Genomic DNA, 26325 nt, shown 5'->3' with positions numbered 1-26325 from the left:
TATATGATCTTTTTATTATGGTGTTAATCCTCTCTAGTCTCTACCTTCATAGTTCTGAACTAAAAAAAAATATCTTAATTATCTAACTCCAACTACTCTTTTTTTTTTCTCCCTCTAAACCAAAATTTTCCAAGTTTCTAATGTGAACATACCAAAATTTCATTCATCAACTTGTTACAAACGTAACTAAATGAAATCTATCAAAAGAACCAAATAAATCATTTGTTTACTAGCTAAAATTTTTCGGTTTTCAATACAATATAACTTTAATTTTGATACATTGGATTCAGTCATTCAGTTAGTTAATTCATCTGTTTTTGGACGACCATTATACATCTGGTGACATTTATTTGCATGGATGAAAATAAATTCATAAAATATAAAAACCTATTAAAAAATATTAAAATAAGTAATTCATCTAATTTTTCGTCTATTTTTTTTCTTACCAAATTATAAAATAAAATTTGTACGGGAGGACTTAAAAAAAATATATTTTGAAAATCTCAATCTGTAATGTGGGGACGAAATACTTTTTGCATGACGTATTTTTTTCATGAATTAATTTTATAACAATATATATGCGACTGCATTACCCAAAAGAAAAATTATGTTATGAAAATCAGAAATTGAATGAATAATAAGTAAATTTTACATGTATGGAGAACAAATTTTGCATGAAACTTAAAACTTCTAATCATGCAATATGAGTGGGAAATAAATTTTGATTTTTGAAAATTTTGGAGGATTTTTTAAAATTAATTGATTGGTTATATGCTAATATTAGCATCATATAAATTTACATCACTTATCTACAAGTATAGATAAAAGGACATTTGTTAGATTCCAATTATGGAATACCATGAAATGAATCTGTCAAGATTCAATGGATAAGACGGAAAAACAGAAGGCTATTTACTAATTATGAAGCTACATGCTAATTGAGTCATAAACATTTTCTCATCACAAAACAATAATAATTATTTAAAGTAAAAGGTGTTAACACATACTTAGAAAGAAAAGGGACAAGAAAGAAAGAATAAGAAAAATACATTACAACTCAAGGAACTGTGATGAAATCATGAATAATTTGACAAGATCATCTTGTTCATTTAGAAGACAAGGATCTTCCGGTCGAATATGGACGGATCAAGTGTTCGTGGATCCTAAAGTGAATGGGGTTGCTGCATCATCAAACGTCGGTGAGAGCAGATACGAGGTTGCTCCACATTCACATCCTCTTAATTCAAATTCTCTGAGTTCAACTTCAACTTCGTCAGCAAAATCTGGAGCCGGAGGCAAGGGACATAGAAGTTTTTTCTCTATCATCTTTGGACGATGTATGAGTGCTCCACCAATTCGTGAGTGATTACTGTTAGTTTTTTTTTTTTAAGTTTATATTTGTTTTGATGGGAATTAGCTGCTTCAATTTATGTAAATATGTTAACATTTGGATTGCTCCTTTCAATTTCAACCAAATAAATTAAGGTTATTGGCTATATTTGTGAAGAAGAAACTAATTAGTTTGGAACAGGATCAGAATAACGATTGTACTATGAGTTAGAAAAGATAGCTACTGTAAAATTAAAATAAATCTCGAACACCAAAATACAGCCAAATAAATAACAAAAAAAAAATTCATTTTATAATATATAAAAATCTTGATTAAGCTAGTCTTGTATTAACTTTCGCTCGTAAGGCTTTGTTGTTGTTATATGTAATCGAATAATTTTAAATACCATACAAATATAACCAACTTGAATTGGTCGAGTGGTCAGCTTACTTGTCTGCTTAAACAAGTGTCAGAAATTCGAATGTCAGGAGTTTAAATTTCGCTTTATGCATGTAACATCTCATTAGACAACAACAAACTCTTAAATAAAATTACCATGAATACCGTTTTAAAAAAAAGCTACATGTGCGACTTAAAATTAAATGTCACGGATCCTTGAGCTTTCATAACGAATACTATCTTTAATGTTAAGAGGAAATTCGTCATATACATCACTTCCTTTCCTGTCCTGTATCATTTCATAGCAGCTATGAAAAAGAGAAAAGTATATGCAATTGCTTGAATTGATAATAGACCAATTTCTGCACCCACTTTCATAATTATAACCAATATGCAAATATCCAACGATATGTATTGTATGGTGACCCAACTCATGATTTTACTAGAGTTTGGGGATTGCTTATATATTTGGAAAAGACAATTTTCTCCTTGATTATTTCCAATTTATGAATTCTTATCACTGTACATTCTACACCTTTAGTGTGTTTGTTTTCAAGATTCAGTTTTCAAGGAGAACGAAAGAAAAGGAAAGGGTTTGAAGAATAGAATGAATTCATAGCTACACTTCAAACCCTTATCTTCAATTCATTCCCTTCCAAAACCTTAACCAACAAACACACCCTTATATCAATGAATCAATAAATTCAACGATACATTGGAGTTAGCTAAAGAATTTCCCATTCTTAAACCACCTCAAAGTAAGCGGCTTGCAATTCTTCATAATAATATATATTATGGTTAAAGCTCTGTTGATGCTGTGACCTTAAGAGCCAAGATGGTTGAACTTGCTATAATCAATTTTATTCAGCCTTATTGCGCATAATATATGCTCTGGCAAGTCTTCTGCCTTGTTTCCCTGTAGCATAAAGACCATAATTAGTCTTAGTTCTTGTTTCGGCGCCATTAAAATTACTTTCTAAGTTTGTTAGCATGTTCGGGAAATTATTATCTTACTAAAAGTAAACTCATTTGAAAAGCACAAAAAAAAACTTAAAAACATTTGTTGAAGGATTATCTTTTTGTTGCTGATAAAGTGGTTAGAACTTACCTGAATTGTCAAAGCAAAATCCAGGTTACAATGCTTCAGTCTTTCAATAAATCCTTCAAACCCTTTTCTAGCAATGTAGCTAAATCGGTGCACGTCCAAATCTATCTCAAGATAGTTTTCTCCCTGCGCAAGAAATAGCATAAACAATGACTTTGAAAAATATTTTCAAGATATTTCAAGCAGACACTGAGATGGAGGAACACATTTTTGTTTGTCTTACAGCAGGATTAACATTAGTTTATTAATACAACTCTAATATTTTAGAGAAACAAACTTCAATAATCTCTGTTGAATGGCAAATGAAGTGTCTACTTGAGCGTTAAATCTGTAAATAAAATAGGTGTAATTACCACAAAAAAATCATGTTGAGGGCGTGAGAGAACAGGTTTTTCATTGTAAGCATTCATGAGCTTTTTTTCAGTTGCGCTTAAGGAAAGACTCTCCACATTTGCCACTCTACCTAAGATTTTTAATCTCTCCCTAAAGGGTGCAATCGTATCTAGGGGGAAGCCTTTAACTCTCTCCACTTCGTCATTGAGCAATTTCTGCCAAGAAATAAGAAAAAGCACAAAACTTGTTAATTGAGCATATAAAGACCATAAGATACTACGTTCCAGAGGCAACATCCTCCATAACATGAGGCAGAATGATGTGGCAAAAGTCCTTACAGTGATATGTTCTCGGAATTGGTCTGGGAGGTCTTTAGAATACTTTTCGGATAATTTGAAATACAAAACCACATTCATTCCTTCACCATCATTTTCACTTTGGAAGATAGTGGCAGGATACAATGGAATCTGCAGTTTGAACAGAACACAATTTCAGGGGAAATCATACAAGAGTATGAAAAATTGCCGTGCATATACAGAACGTGAATAAACTAATATTCAGATGTCGAACATAAAATTTGCACCCCAATAATTCAAGATAAGAAATTCTCAGTTGAAGTTCAATCTGGACTAGGAAATATGCAGCTACCTGAATATTTACAATAAGAATAGAAGGAACATCCCCAGGTATGTTTATAGAAGGAATTTGTATAAAGCGCGCAATATGTTCAATTTTTCGCTGAGACAGAAAGAGGTCTGCTCCAAGGGGATAGAAAGCAGCATTGGTTGGCGCAAATTCTTTCTTCTTGTCCCTGCCAACCAAGTCCAAGCAACAATGAATTCTAGCACTATCAATAATGAAAAATTTTGTTTTTTTCATAATATCCTCTACATGAGGGTGATCATAACCCAAAGGTTAAGCATTAATCCCCCCAAAACGGTGTGTATACAAAAACAAGTATTTTGTACCAACCTAAAGTAGTTTTTCCCTCTGACTTTGAATGAACTTGGCTCAATTAGTGACCAAGAACCAGGGCTTTGTTTCTCTATTGCACAAAATGGAATTGACAAACCTGCTATTGGCTTTAGTTTAGGTGCCTTGGGTGAAACTGAAACAAATGAGACCAGAGTGAGAAACAAGAAAAACCACCAAAAAACAAGGGTAGTAAACATCCGAAAACTAAAAGCCAATAAACTGGGAAACTAAATTTTCATGTTTATTTATTTGTAACTTCTTGTCTTAACAAGTGGGGAAATAAAAGAAGCTCAATCATTCACAAGAAACACCATTTTCGCACTCATTCTAACTCTTCTACTGACATAAAATAGAAAAATAAACAAAATTAGGAAACCACAAGACAACACTCACGTAATATCGTGTCGGAAGACCCTTCCCTCCATTTAAACGACAGTTTAGAAAGCGACTTTCTCCTCGAAGTTGGTGTCTCTGGACTTGACGGCCTTCTTTTGTCAACGGCAATGGCATTAGAAGAAAGACAAGGCAAGCAAGTATTTGGCAGAATCCCGCAATGATCTGAGGTAAGCTTTTTGTTGTCCTCTACAATTTCATCAGCATGGCTCGAAATAGCTTCTCCTGCAGAAACAAAATATAACTCAGCTCTACAACCAACCCTGATTCCAATGCAGAATTTTAAAATCTTTTGGCTGATCTTGATCTTGGTTGTTTATGCACAAAAAATTATAAGTGACCTCTAATTTTCTGCTATTGTTGCTAGGTATCTAATGCTAGAAAACCAATTAATAATCATGCTGCTAAACCAAAAATGAAAAAGCTAAATATAAATTAGCAAATTGATTCTCAAAATTAGAAAGAGAAGGCACTTACCATCGTAGACACTGTAAAATTCTTCGTCGCACTCAGAATCCAAGGCTGAAGTAGAATCAAACCAAGCAGCATCTAGAAACAGAAACAAAATAAGCCGTTTCACTCCGATTTCAGATTTTAAATATTCAGTCAAACCAGCATTAAATTAAATCATTTAAAAAAAAAACGAAATTTCAGCTCATGGTAAAAAAAAAAAAAAAACTAAACATGCAATAAAGCAAGTAGCAGCATTCATTACACCAGAGATCAATCAATCATAGGGTTCTGTAAATTTATAATCTATTCATAACAAAACTACAATTCCATGACGGAAAAAAAGAGGGAAGAAAGGGTACCGGAAGTGCGATGAGAAAGTTGAAGAGCTGAGTTGCAGTGAGATACGTTATTGGCTTCGATCTTGCTAGAAGAGACTCTTCTTCGGAGGATTCTTCTTCTTCTCCTTCGATGATGGCGATTCTTCTTCGTGAAGGGGTCTTCTGAGACCTTAGGTCTAGACCCGCAACTCCCCATATTCCTCTTCTTCTTCCAGATTCTTCTATATCTTCCTATTAATTAAGAAGAAGAAATAGTAGCTTGTTCTGAGAAGAAGGAGTTGGGGGAAAATCAAATCAAAGTAGGGTAATGGTGTTGAGTTTCATCTAATTCATCATATTGTTGAGCTGTGCGAAAGGGTTCAAAGTGGGTTTGGCTGTGAATGGTGATGGTGATGGGGGATTTAATCGGACGGTTACGAAAGGTGACACGTGGAGGCGCGTGTTCGGGTCCACAGTAATAATAATGGAACAAGTAGAAGAAGATTAGGGAGTCGGTCCAAACTCCAACAAAGTACTAGTTCAGAATTCAGATAGGATGACGTTACATAATAATCTCTTCTTTAAACTCATTAATATTAATTAATATTCCATTATTATTATGATTATCATTCTCAGATAAGATATGGATTTAAGGTTAAAAATTAAAAGTTTGACTGATCTTATTTTATAGAAATAATAAGTTGATGAGCTAAAGTATTAATTTCTTCCGTCAAAGTCATTTTTGTATCGAATTTTTATTTAGTATTTTAAAATTTTTAATTAATTTAAAACATTTTAATATTTCTTTTTATTGACAGATGTCATCAAGTAAGTCGGCATATTCTCTTAAATTAACGAAAAAATATCTTTTATTTAAGAAATATGTTAACATAATTAAAAACAAAAAATAATTTTAAAATATCTAAATACTAAAGTATTTTTAATTATATCACTTAAAAAATATTTAAAAAAAACTCATCTAAACATCTAAAAATGTCTACAATTATAATTTTTTTTACAATCGGTATATTTATCTTAGGATACCGTTACTTTTTTTTTTTTGTAAATTTGTATGATCAAAATTAATTATTGATACATTAAATTCGATAAATTAAAAAAAATCATATTTTTAGATTTATGACTTTCTTTTTAAAAGAAATAAAAAGTAAAAAGTAAACGTGTGTAAATTATATGCAACAGAATTGAAAGCGGGGGGGTGTGTTGCTCACCGCTAATTATGAGTGTGTGTGTGTGTGTGTGTGTGTCGTGCAGAGTGCTTCAACTGCGTGTGTGTGATTGTGTCTTTAGGTCCATCGTTGGAGCACGTGTTTTCCATTTAATGCACAACCTTTGAAAAGTCACCCCTTGATTTTGGTCTTATATGTTTGATTTGTTCGTGATTTTTTTTTAAAATTGGATTTATCATGATTAGGCATGGCAAAAAAATCTATTTCGTGGGATTATCCGAGACGGAAAGAATAGTAGGGATTTGTAAAAATTTTATGGAAGATCTGTTTTCACGAATAAATAGATAAGGACAGAAATTGAGGTATTTATAAAAATTTTACGAAAGAAAATACACTTAAATATTATTAAATTGTATAAGTAATATGTGAATGAATTAAATTTAAATGGTATAATTTTTTCATACTAAATTAAAAATTTTGAATTTAAACTTTTTATCTTTAATAAAAAAATTGTGTAACTAATCTTAATTTATTTTATTTTAACTTATATGTTAAAAATTTTATATATTTATATATTATGTTAAATTTATATTTGATTTGATATATTTAATTGAATTGTATATTATTATATTATATTAAGTTTTTTTAATTTAAAACTTAGTAACAAAATTTTTTATATATGATGCGTCGTTAAAATTACAAAATAAAAAATTTTAATTAAAAATATAAAAAATTTAAAATTTTTAATATATTTATTTATATTTATTAAATAAAAATATTTAAAATTTTTTGTCTCTCGTGCAAAAGAAAAATAAATAAAACTCGTGAAAAAAATGGACAGGACGGGGTGGACAGGAGTCCCACCAATAAAGACCCATTACCATCCCTGATTCCTTATTAACGAATACTTACAAAACATAAAAAATTTATAATTACAAATTTTAGTGGAGCAAAGTACCAATTCAATCCGGTCTTTTTTGAGAATATTAATGCGTTTTTTGAGTAAAAAAGGTTTATGCCTGCTCCTATTCGTGATCTATGAGATAATGTCATAATGAGACAATGCGACTCTTCTTCAGTATTACTGTCATCTGTTAACAAAAGTAGTTGGCGTGTCACGTTTAATGTTAAACACCAATACAAATAGGAATTGGTTTATCCTTAAATTCAAATTGATCAAACATTTATTTGTCTCTATTTATTTAACAAAATGACATTATTTTGATGTCAAATTAATCAAAAATTTATTTATCAAATATTTAGTTGTCTTAAAAAAAATTATACAATTTTCTATTTAAATTTAATTTTTATTGTTGTAATATTTATTAATAAATTATTAAATATAGAGTATAATAAATATACATTAATTAACAAATTATTTAAATTTAGAAGTATAAAATAATTAATAATTAATTTAATAGTATTATGGAATTATAATTAAAATTAAAAAAAAAATTGTACTCCTCCTTTGTAATAATTATATAATAATAATTGATACAGAGTTAGGCATTAAATAAGTACATTCTTAATGTCAAAACACATTAATTTTTGTCTATTTTTAAATTTTATTTTTTTTTCGTGTAAAAACATTCAATTCTATTAAAAATATTATATAACTAACAAATATTATTATTCTAGGTTAATATTTTATCAGCAATAACTTGTACCCACGTTTATAAAAATTTGCACGTAAAAATACATAATTTGCATTTAGTGTTTGTTTGGGTGTTATTATTTTGATAAAAATATATTTTTTTAATAAAAAATATTTTTTTTATTTTTTAGTGTGTTTAGTAAATTTCTAGTAGTAAAAATAAAAGTATTAAAAAAATAAAAATATATATCTTTTTGAGAAGCTACAATTTATATCTCTTTTTAAAAGATCTTTTTTCTTTAAAAAAAATATTTTTCACATAATAAATATACAGAAAAGTACTTTTATTTTATTTTACCTAAACATAATTGATAAATAAAAAGATCTTTTTACATGAGATATCTAAATATAAAATCACTTTTGTTTTTATAAAAATTCTTTCAAAAAAATATCATTTAAAAAAAAGATATTTTTCGAAAATGACGCCCAAATAAATCTTTATATTTATCAAAATTTGTACATATAAATTAATACAATTTATATCTATATTTATTAAAATTTATATAAATAAAATAATAAAATTTATTTGTTGATAAAAACTTAGTAGTTGTGCTGACTAAATATTAGTTAAAATTATTAAAAGGGTAAAAAACCTAAATAAACCAAGCTGAGAAGTTTATTACCCAAATCAGCCAAAACAAAAATTATTTCAACAATCCACCAATGGCCATTTATATATAATTCGAATCAATATGATTCGAACTATAAATACATGTAATTCGAAACAATTTGCTTCGAATTACGTTTGAATTCCATGCATGTAATTCGAATCAAGTAGAATCGAATTGACTCGATTCGAATTAGTAGGCTCACGTGACTTTATGGAGTTCGAATCATATTGATTCGAATTTATATAATTAATGCTAAATAAGGCAAATTCTGCCTGTTTTTTTGTCTACCTAACAATATTAATCCCTAATATTTTTGTTAGGGTACAAATTTGCCACCACAACTACTGGCTACCTAGCAATATTAATCCCTAATTTTTTATTTTTAATTTTATTGTCAAATAATAAAAAATATAATTTTAATTTTAATAATACTTTTTAAATATTTCTAAAATTGTGTAATCATCTATATATATATATATATATATATATATATATATATATATATATATATATATATATATATGATATTTTTAGAAAAATAAAATTATACAGTAAATATCTTTTGTATCAACTATAAGATATATATCCAACTATCCAAGTAAGAATGTGAAAAATAAAATTTGATATATATCCAACTAACGTAGCATTATATAGGCAACTCACTAGTAATTCGAATCAATATGATTCGAACTCCATAAAGTCACGTGAGCCTACTAATTCGAATCGAGTCAATTCGATTTACCCTTCTCTAATTCGATTCTACTTAATTCGAATTACATGTATATCCATTCAAACGTAATTCGAAGCAAGTTGTTTCGAATTACATGCATTTATAATTCGAATCATATTGATTCGAATTATATATAAATGGCCATTAATAAATTTCTGAAATAATTTTTGTTTTTGCTGATTTGGATAATAAACTTTTCAGTTTGGTTTATTTAGGTTTTTTATTCTTATTAAAAATTACTCGCCACTAATTATGTTTTGGGTAATAAACTTTTCAGTTTGGTTTATTTAGGTTTTTTATTCTTATTAAAAATTACTCGCCACTAATTATGTTTTTAAAATTGCAAGATAAAAAACTGAGGAGTAACATCAAAAGTCAATGACTAGCACATGCTTTAAAAAAGTTAATCAACTTTTAACAATACAAGATGTTCACATATATAAATTTATATATATTTTAGTCTAAATCATTATACATGGTTATATATACTAACAACTACTTACTGTTTATTAGAAGTCGATATTCCATAATTATTAGTTATATTGTTTAATCATTGAATTTCGAGTCATTATTAGGTGTTCTTAGAGTAAATAAAAGAAAATTATTCTCTCTAATCAATTTATGCCACATACACTAAAATAATTTTTGTTACGGTGGGTAATCGGAGATTAATGGGTTGGATGGCGTTGGTTGGCCCAAACGTATGAAGAAGGAGGCTTCAAGTGGATATTCAACTCGGGAACCTCCGTCCGACTTGTGTGTGCGAAAGAACGGGGGGTGGTACCTGCAAAGACACTCCGATGCCTAAGTCAGCAAAGGATTAAGCATGTTTAGAATGTATTTGAACTTAGAGATACCTGAGGGGTGTCAGTGTATTTATAGTGGTGAACCAATAACCACCGTTGGAGTAGTGCCACCTTTTTAGGGTGTTAACCGTCCCATTATCTTAGGGAGGTTAGGATATGGCTCTTGGAAGTGGTTAGAGAGATTCTAGAGGCAGTTACTCATTTAAATGAGTGTTTATCTGCCAGCTAACCCTCGTACCCGACTTCTTTAGAGCAAGTCGTGGTGAGAACCGACTTCATAGGACGAAGGTTGGTATTGGGTGAGACTCAATCCGTGGGATTAGACCGTTTATTTGGTCCTGGGCCTTTACTGTTGGGCCAGGGTATGAACAGTGCCCCTACTCGAACCCAATTTTCTTTTCAAGATTTGGGTTCGAGTATTCTACTCGGGGTCGTAGCCGACTTGTAGGAGGACCGACGTGATGGTCCGAAACTGACGTGACTTTTCATAGCCTTTTGGTTCTGACAGTTACGTCTAATCAAGCGTCGTGTCCGTTTAGGGATGTGCATAGGGATTGACGGTCTTGGTAACGGTGCATTAATGACTGCCCCGTTTTTACCATTGTGCCCCCCACGTACTTATAAATACTTTCCCTCTCTTTCATTGTTTCGTTTCTGCGATTTTTCAAATTTTCCCTTCACTCGTTCGTGCTGCATTCTTGTGTTTTCGAAGGCTTTTTCTTCCTCCAACCCTCATTTTCAGATAAAGGTTAGCTCTTTTTGTAACATGCTTTTCTATTTGCATGCCTTTATTTTGTAGATAGGTTGGTTTGTAGACTTTAGTTCCGTATTCCCTTCCCTTAGAGACCGTGTTTTTTATTTTTCTTTTCTTTTTCCCTTGTAGGTTTTTGTTACCTTTTTAAGAAAAAGAAATGGCTTCCGTAGATGTTCTTTCTCAGTGGGTTGATGTCACGGTCCTAGGGGAGGAACCCTTGGTCGATACTAAATTTATCACCCACCTTCGTACTCGCCACAGAATTTGTACTTCTGAGGAGGACGAGCCGAAGTACGAGTTGGTAGTCCCGGGTCCAGAAGACCGGGTTTGTTTTGGGAGGGATTCCGAGGAGGTCCCTCATTTTTTCTATATGTATGAGAGCATGATTACCCGTTTGGGTGTTTTTCTTCCGTTTTCTGAATTTGAAATGGCTGTTTTGCGCCATTGTCGTGTTGCCCCTACCCAACTTCACCCCAACTTTGGGGTTTTTTGAAAATTTATCAATTTATAAGTCACGCTTTGGACTTTCCGACTTCTTTGAGGATTTTCTTCTATCTTTTCCACATGACTAAGCCTTTCAGTGGGTTAAATAACAAGCAGCAATGGGTGTCTTTCCGGGCCATACAAGTTTAGAGGATCTTCACCCTTTTTGATGAATCCTTCCATGACTTCAAAAATTATTTTTTCAAAGTGCAAGATGTAGAGGGTCACTACCCCTTTTTCTTAGATGAGAATTCTTTCCCTCGCTTTCCCCTCTATTGGTTGGAGGCCTCCCCCTGTGAGAAGTATGGTCTGGACGACCTAGACGAGGTGGAGGCGGCCATTGTGGGGTTTTTCCGAGAAGTGTGGGGGAGGGCCCCATACTTGGATACTAGAAAGTTTCTCCAGGGATCACCAACTTTTGTTCGGTCGCAACTAGGTAGTTTTTATACATGTATATACGTTTCTTATTTTCAACTTGTGTCTGCCGACTTGAGGTTTGTCGACTTGTTCTTTTTTGCTAATTGTTTCTTCTGCAGATATGGCAAGGAAGAATGCTCAAGAATCTTACCAGAGAGTTCAGGAGGCTAAGGCAAGATCTCGGGCTAGGACTGGTGGCACCAGGGCGATCGTCTCTCCTCCTCCTCCTCCTCCTCCTCAGAACGTGGGGGCTTCTTCCCAGCCCATTGTGATTTCTTCTTCAGCTTTGTCTCGGCCACTCCCCTCCGCTCGACTTCTTTCTGAGCCAGAGAAGAAGAAGTGCAAGACTTTAGAGTCTGGCTCTTCTTTTGATGGTGGGGTTAAGGCGGATGCTCTTGCATTCATTCGAAAGAACATCTATCATCATATAAGTATGGATGATGTTTCTGTTCGGAACCACCTTACCACTCTGGCTGAGGAGAGTTTTAGGGCGGCAGGTGTTTGTGGCAAGCTCTTGGATATTTTTGAGAAGACTCCTCTCAGCTCTTTGGGGTTAACCTCGAAGGTTGAGGAGCTGGAAGGAAGGCTTCTTGCTTATCAAGAGCATGAGAGGGAGTTGAAGGAGGAGGTCGCTAAGCTGAAGGAGGAGAGAGATACCGTTCGGGAGAAGGAGAGTAAGTTGCAGGCCCAATGCAACATGGAGGCGGGTTTGAGGAAGGCAGCACAGGAGAGTTACCAGAGTTTATTTCAAGATCTTGTGTCTTTGAGGAAGGACTTGTTGAACTCTCGGAATGCATATGCTGAGTTGGAGGACTCTATTACTGATGGCGCCGAGGAGGCTTGGAGGATTTTCAAGGAGCAGGTTGGAGTCATTGCCCCTGACCTGGACCTTTCTCCTTTAGATCCGGACAAAGTTGTCATTGATGGTGCTATTGTGGATCCTCCTGCCCCCGTAATTGTTTCCGAGTCAGAATTGAATACTCGGGGGCAGAGGATTATGGAGTCCCCTCCTCGTTCTAAAGACGCTCCAAGTTCTTCTGTTGTTCCTCCGACTTCCTCTTCATCTCCTGTGGATGCCTCTCTTCCCGGTCCTGGTGGCGCTTTTCCTGACTCTGGTAGTGGTGATCCGTCTATTCCTCTGCAAAAATAACTTTACATGGCTATATGGGGGCTCGGCCTGTGAGTCCCCCCTTTTTTAAACTCTTTATATCTTGTTTGTTGGTGGTGTTTGAACAGTTTCTTTTTGGCCTTTTAAGGCTGTTAACAAAATATTTAAAAAATACCCCTTTTTTAATAAGGGTTTAAGTTAAAAAATAAATATCCTTTTTTGGATAAGGGTTTAAGTTACCTTATGCGTGCATGCTTTTCTGTTTTTGATATTTTAGGAAGTCTTTTCGACCTTTTCCCAAAAACCTTTCGACTTGTCTGTTCTTCTGAGCTTTTTTCGCTTTTTAAGAACCTAGGACAGTCTTTTCAATAGTTTTTCGATCTCTTTTTTCCACTATTCCTTTATGCTCAACTTTGTGGTTTATTGAGCTTTTATGTCTTAGGTTATTTTTGCGATGCGTTTTTCTTCTATTCGGTTCTTCATTCCGATTTACGGGTCGAAGTGTTTCCGAGCTTTTCTACTCGGGTTTTCATTTCGACTTATGACTCGGATGGTCCCTGAGTTTCTTACGATCAACTTATATAACCTCTTTACACTGACTTGTACCTCGTCGTTTCATCCTGACGACCATCTAGGTCGGTTCATGGGATTTTTACGTTTTGTCGAGCTTAAGTCGGCGCGTTTCGTAGAAAGAAAGAGAAAACAAAAAAGGAATTTATAAGAGATATTTGTAAGATGAAAAAGATCTTTATTAATTGGGGAAGGTACTTTATTGCTACTAAGGGTTTTTGACAATCTATTTCCCTTAGCCCCTACTATGATGCCTCGTTAAAAACCCATCTCCAGAAAAAACCCTTTGATTTTGGGAAAAAATCATGAAGTTGGGAAAAGAGTACATCAGGGAGTAGAGTTCGCTTTTAACTGTAGTACCTTTTCATATTACAAGCATGCCACGACCTCGGTAACTCGGTGCCGTTCAGGTCGATCACTTTATAATAACCTTTTCCTAAGACCTCATTGACTTTGTATGGTCCCTTCCAATTTGCAGCGAGCTTTCCTTCCCCTGATTTGTTGACTCCAATGTCGTTTCTGATCAAGACCAAGTCACTTGGGGTGAATGCTCTTCGAATGACTTTTTTGTTGTATCTTGTAGTCATCCTTTGCTTCAACGCCGCTTCTCTTATCTGGGCTTCTTCTCGGACTTCTGGGAGTAAGTCGAGCTCCTCTTTGTGCCCCTGTATATTTCCGATCTCGTCATGGAGAATCACTCTTGGGCTTTGTTCGTTGACTTCTATTGGTATCATGGCTTCCACGCCATAAACTAGTCGGAATGGTGTTTCTCCAGTGGCGGATTGGGGGGTCGTCCTGTAAGCCCATAGCACTTGTGGGAGCTCTTCAGCCCAGGCTCCTTTTGCATCTTGTAACCTTTTCTTTAGCCCTGCCAGTATGACTTTGTTGGCTGCCTCGGCTTGCCCATTGGCTTGCGGGTGCTCCACCGAGGTGAACTGGTGCTTGATTTTCATATTGGCTACTAGGCTTCTAAAGGTAGAGTCGGTGAACTGGGTTCCATTATCTGTAGTAATGGAATGAGGTATCCCAAACCTTGTGATGATATTTTTGTAGAGGAACCTCCGAATTCTTTGTGCGGTGATGGTGGCCAATGGTTCTGCTTCTATCCACTTTGTGAAGTAATCTATTCCCACGATCAGGTATCTGACTTGTCCTGGCGCTTGGGGAAAAGGACCTAACAAATCCATTCCCCATTTTGCAAAGGGCCATGGAGAAGTGATACTGATGAGCTCCTCTGGGGGAGCCACGTAGAAATTTGTATGCAACTGACATGGTTGGCACTTTTCACAAATTCTGTGGCATCTTTCTGCAAGGTCGGCCAGTAGAATCCTGCTCAGATTACTTTCCTGGCTAGTGATCTTGCTCCGAGATGATTTTCGCAGATTCCGGTGTGGACTTCCTCTAACACCTCGGTGGTTTTTGAGGTCGGTACGCACTTTAACAATGGTGTTGATATCCCCCTTCTATAGAGAATATTTCTCACCAAGGTGTAGTGTTGTGCTTCCCTTCGGATCTTCTTAGCCTCTTTCTCCTCCTTGGGGAGGGTGTCGAATTTCATGTATTCGACCAAGGGGTTCATCCATCCGAGGTTTAATCCGACCACTTCAAAGATTTCTTGTTTGTCTTCTATTTTTACCACTGAGGGTTCCTGGAGAGTTTCTTGGATCAGGCTTCTGTTATTTCCTCCTGGCTTGGTACTTGCTAATTTGGATAGGGCGTCTGCTCTGCTATTCAGATCCCGAGTTATGTGCTTGACCTCGGTTTCTGCCAAGCGCCCAAGGTGTTCCAGAGTTTTTTCCAAGTACCTCTTCATATTTGGGTCCTTTGCCTGATATTCTCCACTTATTTGGGAGGTCACCACTTGTGAGTCGCTGTATATCATCACCTTTGTAGCACCGACTTCTTCTGCCAGCTTCAATCCAGCAATCAAGGCTTCATACTCTGCCTGATTATTTGAAGCTGGGAATTCAAATTTTAGGGAGACCTCTATCTGGGTTCCTCTTTCATCTACCAATATTATGCCTGCACCGCTTCCGGTTTTGTTGGAGGATCCATCTACATAGAGTTCCCATGTAGTTGGTTTTTCCTCCTGATCCCCTGCGTATTCCGCAACGAAGTCGGCGAGGCATTGGGCTTTAATCGCCGTCCGAGTTTCATATCTCAGGTCAAACTCAGAGAGATCTATTGCCCATTGAACCATTCTCCCTGCAACATCCGTCTTTTGGAGGATTTGCTTAATGGGTTGGTTCGTACGGACTCTTATTGTGTGAACTTGAAAGTAAGGCCGTAGCCTTCGTGAGGCTACTACTAAGGAGTAGGCAAACTTCTCTAGTTTGTGGTACCTTAGCTCAGGGCCTTGTAGAACTTTACTGATGAAATATACTGGATGTTGGCCGACCTCGTCTTCTCTTATCAGGGCTAATGAGACAGCCTTGTCTGCTACAGATAAGTATAGGACGAGGTCTTTTCCAGCTACGGGTCGGGCCAGAATAGGAGGTTGGCTTAAGAATATTTTGAACTCCTGGAACGCCTCCTCGTATTCAGGGGTCCATTCAAACTGACGTCCCTTTCTCAATAAGGAGAACAGTGGAAGGGATTTTAGTGCTGATCCTGCCAAAAATCTGGAGAGGGCTGCAAGTCGGCCATTCAGCTGCTGGACCTCTCTTAAACAAGTCGGGCTTTTCATCTCCAGGATGGCTCTACACTTATCGGGATTGGCTTCGATCCCTCTTTGTGTTAGCATAAATCCTAGAAATTTCCCTGCCTCCACCGCGAAGGCGCACTTTGCGGGATCTAGTCTCATCCCATGCAGCCTTATGGTGTCAAAGACTTGTGAGAGGTCCGACAAGAGGTCGACCTCTTTCTTGGTCTTTACCAGCATGTCGTCGACGTATACTTCCATTAGGCTCCCAAGGTGAGAAGCAAACACCTTATTCATCAACCTCTGGTATGTGGCCCCTACATTTTTCAATCCAAATGGCATGACCACGTAACAGAAATTAGCTCTGGGTGTGATGAATGATGTCTTCTCCTGGTCCGGCTCGTACATCGGGATTTGGTTATACCCCGAGTAGGCATCCATGAACGACAAGTATTGATACCCCGAGCTGGAGTCTACTAGGGTATCGATGCTTGGCAGCGGATAAGGGTCCTTGGGACATGCCTTATTTAGGTCGGTATAGTCCACACACATTCTCCATTTGCCATTTTGTTTTTTGACCAGCACTACATTGGCTAGCCATGTTGGGTACTTGACTTCTCTGATGAAGCCGGCTACCAGGAGCGCCTGTACTTGCTCCTCCACTACTAGGGCTCGTTTTGGGCCGAGCTTACGTCTTCTTTGTTGTATAAGTCGGGATCCCGGATAGACCGAGAGCTTATGGGACATGAGCTCGGGGTCTATCCCAGGCATGTCGGAGGCCTTCCAGGCGAAGAGATCGGAGTTATCTCTTAGGAGCTTAGTCAACTCTTGTTTTAGGGTTTCCCCTAGGTTGGCTCCTATGTGAGTATTTTTTCCTTCCTCTTCGCCGACCTGTATTTTCTCGGTTTTTCCTCCCGGTTGTGGTCGCAGCTCTTCTCTGGCCCTTGCGCCGCCGAGCTCTATTGTGTTAACTTCTTTGCCTTTTCCTCTTATGTTTAGGCTTTCATTGTAGCATTTTCTTGCCAACTTTTGATCTCCCCTTACCGTTGCTATCCCCGCTGAAGTCGGGAATTTCATGCAAATGTGGGGAGTGGATACCACTGCTCCGAGTCGATTTAGAGTAGCTCTTCCGATTAAAGTATTATATGCTGACCCCACATCGATGACTATGAAGTCTATACTCAGAGTCTTTGACTTTTCCCCCTTTCCAAAAGTGGTGTAGAGGGGTAAAAATCCCAGTGGTTTTATCGGCGTGTCCCCTAATCCGTATAAGGTGTCGGGGTAGGCTCTTAATTCTTTCTCATCCAACCCTAGTTTGTCGAAAGCGGGCTTAAAAAGGATGTCCGCTGAGCTTCCTTGGTCTACTAGGGTTCTGTGGAGATGGGCATTTGCCAGGATCATAGTTATTACTACTGGATCATCGTGTCCAGGGATTATTCCTTGCCCATCTTCTTTTGTGAATGAAATGGTAGGGAGGTCGGATGATTCCTCTCCGACCTGGTAGATTCTTTTGAGATGTCTTTTGCGAGAGGATTTGGTGAGCCCCCTCCCGTGAACCCCCCTGAGATCATATGGATATGTCTCTCCGGAGTCTGCGGTGGTGGGTCTCTTCTATCCATATCATCTCGCTTTCTCTTTCTATGACTGTCCGACCTTTCTATGAGATATCTATCAAGCCGACCTTCTCTAGCCAGCTTTTCTATCATATTTTTAAGGTCGTAGCAGTCGTTTGTGGAGTGACCATATATTTTATGGTACTCACAGTAGTCGCTGCGGCTCCCCCCTTTTTTTATTTTTAATGGGTCTAGGGGGCGGCAGCCTTTCAGTGTTACAAATCTCTCTGTATACATCCACTATATAAACTTTCAGAGGAGTATAAGAGTGGTATTTTCTTGGTCTCTCGAGACCGAGTTCTTCCTTTTTCTTGGTTTCCCTCTCCTTCTCTTTTGTTGAGAGAGGGTGTCCAGGTCGCCAACTCAGGTCTCTCAGCTTAGCATTTTCCTCCATATTGATGTACTTTTCAGCTCTTTCCTGTACATCACTTAGAGAGACGGGGTGTCTTTTAGATATGGACTGTGAGAAGGGATCTTCTCTAAGTCCATTGACTAGCCCCATTATGACTGCCTCTGTGGGCAGGTTCTGAATCTCTAAACATGCTTTGTTGAACCTTTCCATATAGGCTCGCAAGGGTTCTCCGATCTCCTGTTTTATTCCCAGGAGGCTCGGTGCATGTTTTACTTTGTCTTTCTGGATAGAGAACCTCATCAGAAACTTCCTTGAGAGGTCTTCAAAACTGGTGATTGACCTCGGGGGGAGGCTGTCGAACCACTTCATCGCTGCTTTCGATAGAGTGGTCGGAAAAGCTTTGCATCGCGTAGCGTCGGAAGCATCAGCTAGGTACATCCGAATTTTGAAGTTGCTTAAGTGATGCTTCGGATCCGTGGTTCCATCGTAGAGATCCATATCGGGGCTTTTGAAGTTCCTCGGAACTTTTGCCCTCATTATGTCCTCACTGAAAGGATCCTCCCCTCCTAGGGGCGATTCTTCTTGCTCTTCACGGGAGCTCCGGCCTTTGAGGGAGGATTCTAACTTTAAGAGTTTTCTTTCTAACTCTTTTCGTCGTTCCATCTCCTCTTTTAGGTTCTTTTCGGTCTCCTTTTGTCGCTCCCGTTCTTGTTCTAATTGTTCCAGGCGACTGTGGACTAATCCCATGAGTTTGGTTGCGTGGGATGGTCCCTCTTTCTCTGATTCGCGACCTTCTGAAGAGTTTACCTTCGGATTTTTTATTCCGAAGGTACCTTCCTTGTGTTGATCATTGGTTCCCTGGTGGAGGGTCAAGTCTGCATCATTATTGCCTGTGTCCAGATTCTCTTGTTCAGAATCTGACTCCACATGACCCTCTTCGGGGGATCTGTCCGCCATCACTGGTTGATCTCTCGGGTCCCCGGCAACGGCGCCAATGTTACGGTGGGTAACCAGAGATTAATGGGCTGGATGGCGTTGGTTGGCCCAAACGTATGAAGAAGGAGGCTTCAAGTGGATCTTCAACTCGGGAACCTCCGTCCGACTTGTGTGTGCGAAAAAACGGGGGGTGGTACCTGCAAAGACACTCCGATGCCTAAGTCAGCAAAGGATTAAGCAGGTTTAGAATGTATTAGAACTTAGAGATACCTGAGGGGTGTCAGTGTATTTATAGTGGTGAACCAATAACCACCGTTGGAGTAGTGCCACCTTTTTAGGGTGTTAACCGTCCCATTATCTTAGGGAGGTTAGGATATGGCTCTTGAAAGTGGTTAGAGAGATTCTAGGGGCAGTTACTCATTTGAATGAGTGTTTATCTGCCAGCTAACCCTCGTACCCGACTTCTTTAGAGCAAGTCGTGGTGAGAACCGACTTCATAGGACGAAGGTTGGTATTGGATGAGACTCAATCCATGTGATTAGGCCTTTTATTTGGACCTGGGCCTTTACTGTTGGGCCAGGGTATGAACAATTTTATTATAAAAGTTATAATTAATTTACAATTTTACACGAAAAGCACCTAATATTTTTTTTTTAAATTTCAATGTACACAATTTTAATAAATCTACATTATTTCTTATATTACTAATAAATATATATATGCAGCTGGTGTATTTCAAAACAAAGATATCAAATACAATAATTAATTCAGTTTAGAAAAATGATAAATTAAGTTTATAATTAATAAAAAAATTCTGCAAATTAAAGCCTAGTAAAAGTATTATAATTATTATATATGCCACGTATATTAAATAATATTTCTAGCTTCTACTTTATTACGTAAATTATCTAGATCATAATATTAATAATATATTTTAAAATTATTATTTTTTAAATAATATTATTAATCTATTAATTGTATTTTAATTTTTACTATTTATATATTTTTTACACCGATAATTATTTATTACTGCTATAATAAATAATATTTATAAATTTAAATAATTTATTAATTAATTTATATTTATTATACTATATATTCAGAAATTTATTAAAAAATATTAATATAATAAATATTACAATACTACAAATTTAATTTGAAAAAACATTGTATAATTTTTTTAAGATAAATAGATCCATGATAAATAAATTTCTGACTAATTTGACGTTAAAATGATGTTATTTTGTCTGAATAAATAAGGATAGATAAACTCTTGATTTTACATTTTTTTATATTAATAATTAATTAATGGTATCTATATAAAAATTATTAGTAACTAAATTTTAAATAATATAATTATAAAAAATTAATAAAAATAATAAAAATAAAAATAAATTATGTCTTTTATTAGTATCTGTGTATCTTTCTTATCAAGATAGATACAAAATATTAGGAGTATTTAAATCTAAATCGATCTAAATTAAACCGTTCATCCAATCCAATTTAAACTAAAAACCGATTAAAATCGCACTAATTTAGATTTGATTGGATTTTATTTTTTGCAAACCGCTGGATTAGATCGGATTTCGAATCTACTTTTCATAACCGATCTAATCCAATCCAAACCGCACAATGTGTTATAATATTATTATTTTATTATTATATTTACAGTTATACTTATAACATGTTCAATTTGTTGTACATTTTTCTATTATTCATGTCTTATTATTATTTAATAAATATTTTATGTTTAAAATGTTATTTATTTATTTATTTATTTATTTATTTTAACTAACCTATAATTTTATTTCTATTATTATGTTATCGTTGACTTTTTAAGATATTGTTAAGACTTGTTATATCATTGTTGATTATTTAAAATTTGATGCTGTGACTTGTTATACGTATTTAATTTTTTTAATTTACAAAACCGCAAATCCAATCAAATCCAAACCGCTTGAAATTAGATCGGATTTTGTTTTTAAGTCATCCAATTAAAATCGTACCGCAAGTAAAATTAGTGTTCGGATTGGATGAATTTTTGACTCAAAATCGATCCAAATCGCACCGGAAACACTCCTACAAAATACACTAATTCAGTATTTTTGAACATAATATTTCTATTTATATTTCATCTGTTAAATATAATTTTATGTTTTTTTCCCTATTTTAATGTTTTTTACCCATAAAGTATAAACAAACACAACTTTTGAGACTTTAACAGAATTAGTTATAGACAGTAAAAATTGCATTAATGTATTTGTTAGATATAATATCTAATAACATTATCTATCTAATAATAAATTTTGGGTTTAGTAAACTAAGAATGTAAAAGTAATTATATTTTATAGTCTGTATAATATTTTTTAAATGCTAACCAGTTAGAATAATCTCACCAAGATCCAAATAATAGTTTCGAAAACAATTAATTGATACTAATTAATAGGAAAAAGTTGATTTTTTAGTTTAGCGCAACAAAAATATTAAAAATACAAAAAAATTAGTTATCAAAACAATTAAATAGTAATTTTATTTATTTTTAATTTATATTTTATATATTTTATTATGCATTTATTTCGATGACCTTCTAAAAAAAATTTAATAATTTTTTTAAAGATATTTTAAAATAATAAAATGAAATTTGATATTTGAATATCTCACGTAAAAATATCTTATTATTTATCAATTATGTTTGAGTTCAATAATTTAAAATATTTTTTAAAATAAAAAATCTTTTTAAATAAAATATAAATGATAACTTATAGAAAATTTTTTTTTTTATTTTTATTATTAAAAATTTATCAAATATACTAAAAGATAAAAAAAATAATATTTTTTTAACCACTTAATCCCACCCAAACAAATTCTATATCTATTCCATAACTGATTTGATACTTATTGTACAAGTAACAGATAAGTCAGATATTAATTCAATTTATAAGGGAAAAAATCAAACCCTAGCACACTTTTTGTCACAAACCCCCAATTCCTTCACTTTCCCAGCAACAACGAAAGATCATTCAAACATGGCTTCCACTCTCCTGGAAGAAGCAATGGAGTATTCATACCTCGTGGCTGCGGTTTCGTTTGAGGAAGCAAGATTCTACGGCTTAGAACCAACAACAATGGACGACGACGACGTGGACGACGAAGGCGACGATCGAATAAGACTAAACCAAACTACGCTTCCTTTTCAAGATCTAATGTTATGCAAGTCAGTAGCAGAAAAAGCAAGAACCATAAAAGATTATTTTTGTTCATACACGCCAAAGCTTTCTTTCGAAGAAGCAAGATTCTTCTATGGCCCTCAGGGTGAGAGGAGAGCAAAAGCAGAAAAAAAATTAAAATCAAAGGCATTAAATGCGTTAAAGAAAGCTACTCGCGTTAACAAATTGCTTCTGAAAACAGCAATAAAGAACTCTATGGTGAAGAAAGGGGGGATTGAAGCCATGGTAGCAGAAGATGTCTTTGATATAATCAAGCCACGAAAACAACGTGGTTTTGATCGCACACGCTTTAAAATCAGGGCCTCTAAGCTGGGTGTGTGTGGGTATTGAAGGCACTTCTTTATAAGACGATTTCATGTTATTTCTATACTAATAACTAATTAATGGTGTCTATATAAAAATTATTAATAACTAATTTTTAACGATAAGCTTTTGTATATACGAGTATATGACGTTACTTTATTTCAATCTCTCTCAGATTTTAAGCAGAGTTTATTTTTGATACTGGACTGAAATGAGGACGGGGAATTAGAATTCAGTATTATATTTGGTAGAAATAAAATTTTGGGTAAATCATAGATATAAATTAAATAGAGGCATATATTATATAATTCTACTAAACTAAAAAACGCTACAAGAATTTATCGAAAGGATAATTTCATGTAGTTAGAAGGAGGCTTATTCAAATTACAAATCAAAAGTAATTAGAATCAATCAAATTTAAATGACAAGTGATCAACATAAATTGAATTGGACTAATTTAAATTATGGATACATAAATTTTAAGGGTAATTCAAATCACTTTGATTCGAACTACACACATTTTGTGATATAATTTGTAGTACTCTTCTGTCCATTCTTTTATTAAAAAATTTATTAAAAAACTTATTAATTTAAAAATTTAAAAATATATATTTTATTTCATACATTAAAAAAACTAACAAAATATTTAATTACAAGACTTTTTCAAAGTATTAATGAACTATCGATTCGAATTTTATATAATACTCTTTTGTCCATTTTTGATAACTCGTGAATATTTTTTAATAAATTTTTTAAATAATTTATTTAAATTATATTAAAAAAATATTTTATTCTATCCAAAATAACTTTTAAAAAATGGCTTAAAAGATGTTAGAAGTACTATAAAAATTTCTAATATTTTAATAATTTAGGTAAATACATGCATATACTCAAATTTTAAATAAAATACTCTATATAATCAATAATAATTTAGAAATTAAAGAAAATATCTTATTCCATACAAAACAATTAAAAAAATATTTTATTTTATACAAAATAATTTAAAAAAAATAACTTAAAAGATATTAGGAGTATTATAAAAATTTGTAATGTTCCAGTGACTTAGGTAAATACATGATAAAAATATATTTTCTTTCATTTCTAAATTATTATTGACTATATAGAGTATTTTATTTAAAATTTGAGTATATGCATGTATTAACCTAAGTCATTAGAACATTACAAATTTTTATAGTACTCCTAACATTTTTTAAGCCATTCTTTTTAAAATTATTTTGCATAGAATAAAATACTTTTTTGTGGTATATATTTAAATAAATTTATTAAAAAATATTCATGAGCTACCAAGAATGGACAGAAGAGTATTGTATATTTGTATGGGATTCGAATTGATAGTTTATAAATATTTTAAAGAAGTCTCGTAATTAAATATTTTGTTAGCTTTTTTTTAATACATGGAATAAAATATATATTTTTAATTTTTAAATTATTATTTTTTTAATAAAATTTTTAAAATTTTAAATTATTATTTTTTAATATATTTTTTTAATAAATTATTAATTTTTTAATAAAAGAATGGGTAGAAGAGTATTACAAATTATATCATAAAACGTGAGTGTATTCGAATTACCTCTGGAATTCATGCATGCATAATTCGAATTGGTCCAATTAGATTTATGTTGATCACTTGTAATTCGAATTTGATTGCTTCGAGTTACTCTTGGTTTGTGTAATTCGAATGAGTCTCATTCGAACTATATAAAATTGTCCTTCTGGTAGATATTTGTAACGTTTTTGAATTTGGTATAATTGTGTAATATATGCCTCCATTTGGTTTATATCTATGATTTACCCTAAAATTTTAGTCAATATCTCTAAAATTTCATTTTCAAATGAAAATAGAGGGACTAAAATTTTTAGAGAAGAGAACTAAAATTTTAATAACATTTTATTTCAAAAATACCTTCACTCAAATTTTCATATTTTAAATTTACCATTCAACTCTAATCCCATATTATCTCTCACTCAACCATCACACTAGGGGTGTATATAAATTGAGTGAAACCAACTTCTTTTAATCCAGATCGGGCCCTAAATACATACTGGATTTATTTGTCAACCCTAATTTGACTCTAAACTCGATAAAATCTAAATACTTTCATGCCACAATTAAACCGAATAAAAACTGGGCTTTAACAATAATTTGTACAAAAAAATCAAATATTGTTTCGCAATAATAAATAATGAAGGTTGTGGTAGACTTAGAGAAGGGGGTTGAATCTATGCCTTTCTTTTAAGTTACAGAAATGACTCTTTAAAACAAACTTTCAATTTTGATTCTGTTTGAACTCAGCAGCAGAAATTTATGAGACAATTTATTTTTGTCTCATGAATATCAGAAAATAGAACACAGCAGAGAAGAGAGAAGCTAACACCAGCATGTATCTTAGTTCGGTTGCCTTATGCAATGCAACCTACATCTGGTGATAGTGGTAGAAGATTTTGGATAGTGGATCCTTGAGGTGAATGGAGAATGAGATTTAGTGGTTGTGAAAGGGGTGGTAGTAGAATTTACCATTGTTGAAGGAATGAAAGCTCAGTGGTATCCACCATTGATGAAGAAATGGAAGCTCAGTAGTGTTTGTGTGAAAGAAATTGGAAATAAGTGAGTGAAGGAAGGAAAACTTTGAAAGAAAAAAAATAAAAAGGTGCATTTATTCGTAGAGAAACAAAGCCACAAAGGTTGGAATTTGAAAAAAAAAATGAGGAGAAGAAAGAGGAGGAGAAGGAAGAAGAAGAAGGGACATGTAGAGGATTTTTAGTCCCTGCAACTATTTAGGAGTAACACATGGCACTGTTATCTGACATGTCAGCGGCAACATTTTGTCATCCAGTAGCAGGATCGATTTGTCCATTTTTCTTAATGAATGGGGCTTGGTTGAGGTTTAAGAATGATTAAGGTACGTTATGTCTCACGGAGAAAAGATCAAGGGTTAGATAGAATATTTATCCTTATTAAACAAATTTTTTAATAGAGAGATCGTATTGTCTCAAAATAAAAAAGTTGAAAATCGGAGTGTATCTTTTTTTTTATATAGGAATTGCTTTATCTTTCGTAAAAATAGACAAGAATCAAATTAGGTGTTTATTCTTAAAGTCTTAAATATATAAATTTAAAAAAAGTTAGGTATTTTTGTTGGCTAATTTTTTTAGAAATGGAAAAAATTATGTAATTAAGTATCATGATTAATTGGTGTGTTTTTTTATATGAATTTAAAATTTTTTATTTTATTTTAAATAACAAATGGACCCTTAAATTTAAAAAATTACAGGGTCAGATTTACATAGTACACAAATCAAAGGATTTGATTTGTGGTGAAATAATTTTTTTTATTTTCAAATAAATCGGAGGGTCCGATTTGCATGTTTAAAATTTTTTTAACGCTAAAATACAAATTTGATCCTCAGATTTTTTTAAAAAAAATCCACAAAGACATAAAAAAATAAAAATAAAAAATCTCAAATTTCACCCTCAACGTTGAGGCATCATACACAAAAAAAAAAAAAAATTAACTCTCCACATTGATTAAAACACCACCAAAATCTCAAAGAAAAGTATATGGAACTAACTCTAAATCAACCAAGAATGGAACAACTTAATTAATTA

The 26325-nt window shown here is 33.7% G+C and overlaps 1 protein-coding gene across 1 annotated transcript; it reads right to left on the bottom strand.

The window, feature by feature from the left end:
* Window positions 1-2073: 2073 nt before the first annotated feature.
* LOC112716338 (uncharacterized) lies at window positions 2074-5779 on the bottom strand. The gene is made up of 9 exons (XM_025768227.3): window positions 5348-5779; window positions 5013-5084; window positions 4536-4760; window positions 4140-4275; window positions 3816-3978; window positions 3506-3634; window positions 3188-3382; window positions 2838-2960; window positions 2074-2645 (listed from the first exon to the last, which is right to left on the bottom strand). Exons 1-9 carry the CDS (start codon window positions 5520-5522, stop codon window positions 2553-2555), a joined length of 1311 nt encoding a protein of 436 aa, XP_025624012.1. The 5' UTR covers window positions 5523-5779; the 3' UTR covers window positions 2074-2552.
* Between the last annotated feature and the right edge of the window lie 20546 nt (window positions 5780-26325).

The sequence above is a fragment of the Arachis hypogaea genome, chromosome 10 (assembly GCF_003086295.3).
Source record: "Arachis hypogaea cultivar Tifrunner chromosome 10, arahy.Tifrunner.gnm2.J5K5, whole genome shotgun sequence".
NCBI classification, from domain to species: Eukaryota; Viridiplantae; Streptophyta; class Magnoliopsida; order Fabales; family Fabaceae; genus Arachis; species Arachis hypogaea.
Note: the sequence above shows the minus strand (reverse complement) of the source record. Positions and strands in the feature narration are given on the sequence as shown.